This window comes from Lepisosteus platostomus, chromosome 1, assembly GCF_059453375.1.
Source record: "Lepisosteus platostomus isolate fLepPlt1 chromosome 1, fLepPlt1.hap1, whole genome shotgun sequence".
NCBI classification, from domain to species: Eukaryota; Metazoa; Chordata; class Actinopteri; order Semionotiformes; family Lepisosteidae; genus Lepisosteus; species Lepisosteus platostomus.
In genome coordinates, this window is record NC_142611.1 from 77,116,283 (window position 1) to 77,125,906 (window position 9,624).

At 43.2% G+C, this 9,624-nt stretch overlaps 1 protein-coding gene across 1 annotated transcript; it reads right to left on the bottom strand.

Moving 5' to 3' along the window:
• Positions 1-15: 15 nt before the first annotated feature.
• nicol1 (NELL2 interacting cell ontogeny regulator 1) lies at positions 16-7,725 on the bottom strand. Its single transcript, XM_088638185.1, has 4 exons — positions 7,580-7,725; positions 7,050-7,192; positions 3,669-3,757; positions 16-1,178 (listed from the first exon to the last, which is right to left on the bottom strand). Exons 1-4 carry the CDS (start codon positions 7,591-7,593, stop codon positions 1,107-1,109), a joined length of 318 nt encoding a protein of 105 aa, XP_088494311.1. The 5' UTR covers positions 7,594-7,725; the 3' UTR covers positions 16-1,106.
• Positions 7,726-9,624: the final 1,899 nt, after the last annotated feature.

Below are 9,624 nucleotides of genomic sequence, written 5' to 3' on the forward strand. Positions count from 1 at the left end.
TCAGTTGTAACAAAATACAGTGACACGTTTGCATTTTAATACAAGGGAAGTAACAGATACAGTAATGAAAACTTTAGTGCCTTAAACTTTGCAAAGTGTAGAAAAAGAGGCATTAACAAAAAATAACGGAAAAACTGTGACATTTCTTCAACATTTTACATTTTCTACTTTACAAACTAGCTAAAACTTGCATACCTCTTGCAGGGTCTGACAGTCTGAACACAATTGGTAAGTTTAGATTAAATGTTATCCCTGTTATTTGTATCCAGCATATCCTGCTGAATTTTTAACATATCAAACCAAATGTTGACTAATTTTATGTTGCCAAATATAACATAATGCTTAGGAAAATCAGACCCTGTTAACTAATGATGAAAAACCAACCGTAGGTTAATAATGAAGGTTCAGGTCAACACAGGTGTCAAATCACAATGTAGAAATGAAAAAGCAAAACAGCACGAGTCCCAGGATTACACAAGACAGAAGAGTTTTTCTACGATGATGAAGATTTCTGTTATATGTCTTTTATCCGTTACATTCGTGAAACAATAATCTGCATAACAAAAATTGAGAACCCTTTACCATCGTGAAAGATTTTTGCAATATGTTATTTTAAAGTTGAATATTTCAGTATGGAAATATTCTGGTGCTAAGAAACCCAACTGGTGAACACTTTCAAGCAATCTCCATTTCCTCCTCCGGGCTGCGCTGGGAGAAAAGAAGGTACTGTACTATGTTTTTTACTACCTAGCTTTTAAATTTGCTTACAAATAGACTTTACAAAATCACCACCCCAAAACAATATTCCACCAATTCTTTTAACAAAAACAAAACGTTGTTTTGTAGAACAGAGCTGTACACTATACAACTGCTCCTGCTGTGCTGGTAACTACTTGCAGTGCTCCAAACAACTAACTGAAGTATAACACAAAAATGGTAAATCCTTTCTCTTACTTCAAAATCCTTAACTTGTTTTTTTTTTTGTTACAGTATGAATCTGATTTTTTTCAAGCGTCATAATACAGCTTGTAATATAGTTTATTGGGGGTGTCTGGAGGACTGTTGTTGTAAAAAACCATCAGAATGGGGATCTTCTTGTTGCTGGCTCAGCTCAGGGTGCTGGTAGGCAAGCAGTCACAAAGGGCTCTTTTTTCTGCCCTCAGGAGCAGGGCTTCTGTCTGCAAAAAAATTGAAAAATAACAGAGCATAATCCTCAAATATACTGACAAAGTCAATCCAGCAAACGTCTTTAGAATGAACAAAGCAAACAAAAATCAGATGACACAATCCAAAATCACATGAAAGCTCATTTCACGCCTGAACTGGAGAAAATTCTTTACCCAAAGAGTTGCAGGAGTATGGAACAAGCTACTGTACCCAGACATGTTGGTGAAGCTGATACCCTGGCGTCTTTCCAAGGAACGGCTGGATGAGATATTTAGATCAATTAGCTACTAATAAACAAGCTAAATGAAACTCATCTTACTTGTAACCTTTCTTATGTTCTAGATCTGAATTATAGGGAAGTTAACAGGAGATCTCTTACACCAGGTGAAGGTTCAGTAAACATTTTTAGCCAGTGAAATGACAGGTGTTCTTTTTAGGCAACTGTAGTTAACCTACACAATCAAACAATGCTTTTCCCCCCAGCCTATAGTTTTCCAACTTTTTTTGTTTTGCTAATTTATATCCTTTTGTCATGTTCTTAACAGCACAAATACCCTCCCTTTGGCGATGAGTACAAAGATAAATCTATTTGTGCCATGTATTCATAATAAGCAATTATGTAAATTTCAATTTAATGTCCCAGCCTCTCTCAAATTGTCCTGGTGAAATGGACTCATGTTATCGCCTGACCTATCTGAGGACTTCTCTGCTCCACTGTGGGGTTTAATGACTAGCAGATGAGTCTCAATTATGCACCATCGTGAAAGCATTAATTTATTTCCCTGTACTATTTTATCAATTATACACTTTGATAAAACAGCAATACAGATGGTTCTGTTTTTGAAAACATTCCCATTAAAGATGAGTAAGTGTTTTTTGGGGCAGTACTTAATTAAATGGTTACCAAATAAAGCCACCAAACATTGATATACTAGTATGGCTTTCTCATAAAAACACCTTATTTTGTTAAAGCTGTTCAGCTCTGATTTTAATGTTATGATCTGAAACACTGTTTAGAGCTGTTCAGATTCTTATTTTATTTGGAACTGCGCTATCTCTGCATAATTTCAAACTCAATGGATCCCCAAGGCTTTTTTTAGTTATTAAAAAGACATTTGATTCCCTGAGAATTTCATTTTGTACAGCAAACTGCGGGCCAGGACAAGAGAACTATTGTTTCTAAAGGACTGACAGTACTGTAAGAAAGATTTGAAAATAAATCATGGTGCAACATCTGAGACGCTCTTTTTTGGCTGTAAATCGTTCTTCTGGGGCTTGAAAAGCAGACAAAATACTGCCACAGTCCAGCATTTGCAGTGAGCAGATGAATGATGATGAATGATTCAATTTATGAGGTCACAGGCTCTGCAAATCAGCTAGATTTTTCCAGTGCGAAAACATGGCACGCACACTGCTATCACTCAATCCAGCTTCCCACCAATGCAACATGTCAACCACACATAAACCTATAACATAAAGCCCCCTTTCCCTCCTGTCATGTATTTAAATATGCTGTGCTGAGAAAGCCTGTTGGAAAGATAAACGTGTTTTCTTAGAGAAGTGACATACAGTACCTCAAGGCCCAGAGATGTGAGGTTAGTCATTAACAGAGGGTAACGGGAATGTTGTGTGTAAACAGATGCCTGGATCTTTACGTCTGTTTATGTCACACGTCTGTAATTGTGTCTAACATTTGTCACATCTGAGATGGTGGCCAGGCAATCATGCATTTCTTTAAACAAGCAGTCCTTCATCTGTACTTACAGTATTTATACTCGGGGCTCGAAAGCATTGCTTTTTTACACACAATGTGACCTCAGAGCATTCATTGCAAATGATCTCTTCCTCTTTATTAAGTTGGGACACACTGGAAATGAATTTTAAAATTACTGTCAAGGGAAGACCGTGCCACAAATGAAATACTTGTTAGTTATTCTCTCCGTCAGTTTACTGATTGTAGAAATTAGGAGAAATACCCAAAACATACTGTATTTAACAGGTGTTCTTATTTAGGTATAACATAGGATACGTAACATCTCACCCTTAGGTGGTCAAAAAACAGAAAAAAAAATCATAAGTCATATTCTCTGAAAAACATGCCTAGAACAAGTAGTTTTAATGCTGCAAAAGACAGGACTCACTGTATTTATCAAGAGCATCCTAATTACCGAGCAAAAACAACAACAAAACAAACACATACCCCAGGCTCATTTACCCCGGAAAGACAGCAGAGCGGAGCAGTGCTTAGTATTGCTGACTCACGGTGCTGGGGCCCTGGGTTCAATTCCTGGGGGTGCTATCTGTGTGGAGTTTGTATGCTCTCCCCATGTTCACATGGGTTTCCTCCCACCGTTGGAAAAACATGCCCCGGTGTAAGTGCCTGCCCTGTGATGGACTGGTGTCCTGTCCAGAGTGTACCCTGCCTCGTGCCCATTGCTTGCCAGGACAGGCTCTGGCTCCCCCATGACCCAGAATCGGTCTGAAAGTTGGTTGGTATTTACCCTGGAGTCCAGGTTGAAGGCTGTCTTCTTTAGGTCCTGCAGCGCCCTCTGCATGAACTCAAAGGCATGGCAATCAACGCAGGGGCGACCTGCCGAGAAAGGAAGCAGAGCACTCAAATTGCAACAGATACAACCCGTGCTCTTCACCCAGGAGAGGCTATCTGAAGGAACCGGGCAGTAACGCATCGGGAAAGCAGAAGGTGGGTAAGGTGTAAGCTGTCATCAAAACATCTGGCTTCACTGTCACTCCTTCTCCTCGTTTCAGAGCACTGTGAAATCTGAACGGCACAGCTCCTAAACATCATCCCCCAAGCCGATTCTGCTTTCAAGCTGAGCCTGTCTCTTGGTCAGGCTGGTCTATAATAATACCTCTAACTGAAACATCAGTGCTATTTGGTCCCATTGTCAGTACTAGAACTTATGAGAGGTTACAGGAGGCCATTTGGCCTGTTTGGTAGATAGTAACCAATTAATTGGAGGATCTCATTCAACCATCTCATGAAAGATGTCAGGGTATCAGCTCTGAGGCCGTGCCGGAGGTAGAGGGTTATAAGGAGCTCTGTGAGACCAAGGCAGACAGTAGAAGTAGACGCACCTGGGGGTCACAACCCTGGCCAGAGAAGGTCAGAGGTCAGGACCGAGAAGCAGGAAGATCACCAGACCTGTGCTCGGTATCCTTCACCCATCTTAAGAAATCCTGCTGTAAGCCGGAGTTCGGGTAAACAAGAAATCTATATGAGGCGCAGAAAAACAGCTTTGCAAACCTGTCAGGCTCAGAGGTTGTTTCCTGAGGTAGCAAGTGAAGTTTGGGGGTGAAAGCCAGTGAGGTCGCCCCTACAACAGATACAATAAATATGAAAAGGTTGAAGACTAATGGTGTTCCTGTGTCCGGAGAGCTACCTATCCCCCTACAGGCTTCTGGCTTCAACAACATGGTTGGGCAACTTGTTCCATACTCCCACCACCCTTTGTGTAAATAAGTGCCTCCTGGTGTCAATCTTGCTTTTATAGTTTACTGCAACACTTGTTCAGATATAGAACAACAATCCCCTATTTAGATGGATCAAAAAAGGAAGACAGAAGAAGTGAAAAAACTGAGGGACTAAACAGACAACAACAATATGAATTTCTTTTTATACAAACTCTAATTGTCTGCAGCATATTCCTTTTTCTTACATCCCTGTGGCAGAGAGAGAGACTCTACATATCTTTCCAACTATAACCAATTGTTCTGCAGAAATATGTAGTTGATTTCTAATTCTAGACAGCCATGGGAAAGCAGCTGTTCAGATACCGGGCGGTTGGGGTTTGGATCCGTGAGGCAGGTTTTCGAAGCTGGATGAGAGGAGTTATCACCAGTCTTGTCTGCTGGCTTCTCTACTCTGGGTGTATACGGGTCTGCAATGGATGGCAGTAGTGTCTGGGCTGCAGCCCTCTGTAATCTGGAGTAAGGTATGGGGCGACAGAACTTTCTTTGGCTAAACTGTAGTAAGGCTGAGGCTACACTCACTGCCTCCCAGCAACAGCCACACAAGACTGGTGATCTCAGTGTCACCGTCGATGGTGTCGAAATTAAAAATCCTCGCCCGCAGATATTTGTTTTGGACTCTGTGTTCCCATTGGAAGCTCACATTGGACGTGTCACACGGGGACATTTGTTCCCCTCTACGTAAACATTGCAGAACTGAGGTCCTTGCTCTTGCCGATGCTAAAAGAAAATGGACATCTACCTTAACTTCATCAAGATCACACTAACGTAACACCTCACTGACTAGGGCATCAACATATCACCCTGCAGCTCACAGCTGACAACACAGTCACGTTCAGCAGGTACAAGCCTGGTCGGTACCTGGATGGGAGACCTCCTGGGAAAAACTAAGGTTGCTGCTGGAAGAGGTGTTAGTGGGGCCAGCAGGAAGCGCTCACTCTGCGGTCTGTGTGGCTCCAAATGCCTCAGTATAGTGACAGGGAAACTATACTGTAAAATAGGCATGTCCTTCGATTGGACCTAAAGGTGTCGTCTCTCTGCGGTCATTAAAAATCCAGGGACGATTCTCAGAAAGAGTAGGGGTGTAATCCTGGTGTCCTGGTCAAATTTCCCATTGGCCCTTATTAATCATGGCCTCCTAATAATCCTCCTCTATGAAGTGGCTTCATTACTCTGCTCTCCTCCCCACTGATAGCTGGTGTGTGGTGAGCGTTCTGGCACACTATGGCTGCCGTCGCATCATCCAGGTGGGGCTGCACACTGGTGGTGGTGGAGGGGAGTCCCCATTACCTGTAAAGCGCTTTGAGTGGAGTGTCCAGAAAAGTGCTATGTAAATGTAACCAATTATTATTATTATAACTTTGTCCTCATTAATATTTGTTGGCTAGTTGTGACATCTGGAGTGGAGTGGAGTGGAGTTTAAGGTTCTGCTCACATATAAAGGTGATGAATAGTTTAGCTCCAGGGCACCTCAGGTTTATTTAGGTTACTACAGGAGTTCGGTCGAACTCCTAATCTGCTACCTGCTGATCCAGGCTTCCTTACTGTGCTGAAGACCAGGCTGCGCACAGTGGGAGACAGATCTTTCTCACCTGCTGCTCCATGACCGTGGAGCTCCCTGCTCACATAGCTATAGTAACACTCAGCCAAAGAGCTACTAACTTTTTGCTACAGGTCTTGATGATATAATTTAGTTTCTTTGTAGGTTTAGTTGCCCGCTGTGTGATTTTTCTTCGTTCTGTTTTATGTATACTACTGTAAAGAGATTTGTTGTTGTTTTTTTACATGTGCCTATAAATACGTTTATTATTAGTTATGAATACATTATAATATTCAATACCAATGACAATTATACATTTTGGGATATACTCCGCATATACAGCTTTTTGTTTTTCTTTTCTACCAGTATATGCCAATTAGAACTGCTCTATGGACGAATATTAAATTGGCAAAACAGTTTAGTAAAACTTAAGGGGCGGTGCAGTGGCACAGCACCTGCGGCTGGAAGGTTGCTGGTTCATATCCCACAGCCAGCAGAGGAATCATATTCTGTTGGGCCCCTGAGCAAGGCCCTTCACCCCAACTGCTCCAGGGGTGCTGTACAGGCTGACCCTGTGCTCTGACCCCCAGCTTCTCTCCCTGTCTGTGTGTCTCATGGAGAGCAAGCTGGGGTATGTGAAAAGATAAATTCCTAATACAGGAAATTGTAATAAGGCCAATAACGTGGTCTTTTAACGGGGGCACTGACAGTGTCCCAGAAAGACGTGGACCTGCAGCGCTAACCGGCGAGGCAGGTCCTTCTGCTCTCGTTCCCATCAAGACAAACCGGGTCACGGACGAGGGCACGGAGAGAGGAGGCCGTTGTCAGCCGTGCGGCCGCGCTGGATACTCACTCTCGGCTGGGATGACGGTGCCAGCGTCCTGGTCAGCGCCTGCGGGCTCCCCGCCGACCAGCGCCGAGAGCAGCAGCAGCAGGGCGAGAGCGCAGCCCGCCCGGGGCCCGCACGGAGACATCATGCCGCAGTCCGCCAGCTCACTGCAAGTGAAGACGACGAGACCGCAACCGTTACAAAAAAATAAATAAAAAAATCTAAATTTCTAATATTGCTAACAATGCAAACCATTAAGATCTCTATCATTGTACAATAAAAAAAAAATCAAACACCCTAAATCTGGCAACACGAATGCGATTTATCCCGAAATTAAATGGATAATTACATTTTCACTGTCGTGAGAGTGGGTTGCCATGAATAAAATATCACAGGATCATATTGCTAAACACTGAAATGGATAACATAACCTGCGACGCGAAATTATCTTGACTTTGTTTAAAAGACCGATGCCCAACTCGGTACTTAAATTCTGTTTCGATTTTCGCCATGCATTTAAAAATATTGAATATGATTAAAACAGGTTTAGTTACCAGCCGTCTTTCATAAAGAACGGAACGCCAAGCGGTGGCCGCCTGCCTCTGGCCAGTGTCTGTAGCACTTTTGTGACTGGCGTGACTCTGATCAAATCAGCTCCGTTGCGATCGTCACTAAACGATGGGCGTGGAGTAGTTTGTCCCTCGCCGCGTACCGTACACCGAGATAACCCTGCCACATGACCGCCATGTTTAAATACGGAATGGTGGTCGAGTGTATTTTTCTCCGTTAGTTAAGGATACCCACCGTGCATAAGCGACTTTCTAATAATTTATTAATATATTCTACATATGAACTGAGGCCTGACACAAAGAAATCTGAAAGAACATCTGTTTAATTCCTCAACAACATGTACGTAGGCACGATAGCGTCTATGTGTTTCTAAATTTACTTAAATCCTGCTGGACCATTCCTGTGCTGGGGAAATAACATCTCCCCCTCCTCAGAAAGAAATAAAAAACTAACCACATTTAACAAAAACGGTGTTAAAGCACACTTGCTTTTCCTCATACCTTCCAGAGACATGCTGTTTATTTAATATATGTCTCTAAATTGTCCCTATGTGTTTGTGTGTCTCTGAGGCTGCTGCCCCATCCAGCGGTAGTCCTGCCTTATGCCCTTTGCCAGAGATGAGAAGTTTTCTGAAAACGGGTAGATATATCAGTAATAATACCTTGCTCCGAGGTTTATTTGGGCACAAAACATAAGAATCCAGTTGCTGAAAATGTTTTGCAAATGTCTTGTTTTCTTGGTATTAGATATGTTTTCCATGGACTGCTGCCTAAATTCCTTTTTGGGCTTGTTCAGCTTGTCCTGGGTCTGTCCTTAGGGTGAGGCCACTAAGGACATCCAGGTTGCTGCCGCTGTCAGTGGTGCTGGTGGACCAGTAGGTGGCGCTCTTCCATCTGGACCTGAATTTCCACCCCAATACCCCCCACCAAGGTGGCCTGCAGGAATAAGATCACTTTATTGGCCATATACAATTTATTAGCCAAAGACAATTTGTCTTTTTCACAGACCCCAGCTTGCTCTCTATGAGACACACAGACAGGGAGAGAAGCTGGGGGTCAGAGCGCAGGGTCAGCCATTTATACGGTGCCCCTGGAGCAGTTGGGGTGAAGGGCCTTGCTCAGGGGCCCAACAGAGTAGGATTCCTCTGCCGGCCTCGGGATACGAATGGGCGACCTTCTAGCCACAGGCACAGAGCCTCAGTCACAGAACCATAGAATACTGTGCTGCAGGCAAAGGTACTGTCCTTCCAATGAGATGTTAAACCAGGGTCCTGATTGGTTGGTCATTTATGATCCTGTGGCTTTGTTTGTGACTGTTACGACTCCAGCATCCTGGCTCAGTTCCACTCTGGCCTCCTCCAAGTCCCGGTTTCTGATGCCTGCTCCAGATCTGCTCTGTAGTGGTGGTGCTGGCAGCTATTAGCAGCAGTGTGGCACAGTTATCAGGGGTCCAGACTTCTTTCTAACTGGAAGTTTGTGGGTTCAAATCCCAGATGAAACATTGCTGTTGTGCCCTTGAGCACATATCTAAAAGATTTGGGATCAAAATGTCAGAAAATACATGTAGATATGATAGATGCTCCTGCCACAGGGGCATGAGGGCACAAGTGCAAACTACAGGGCAGGGCTCGTGAGAATGAGAGTCATTTCTTTACACAGAGGGTGGTGGGAGTGTGGAACAAGCAGCCCAGCCATGTTGTTGAAGCTGATACCCTGGCTGCTTTCAAGACAAACTGAACAAGCCCAGAGGGGAATTTGGGTGCTGTTCTTCAGTGGTTAGTGAATGATAAATGTTATACGAGTTTCTGTAACAAGAACGTTTTTTAATACTTTTTTTTATTACAGTTTTGTTTGAGGAAGGCGTCCCAGGATGCCCTGCTTTATTACTGTTTGGGCCATTAGTATAAATCAATAATAAATTCGATCTTTAAAGATTTTTTTTTTAAATATCAATTTCATTTTAATCTACTTGGCATTACATCTGTCATTTACATTACCGTCACGCTACAACCCTAGTTTGCATAGCCGGG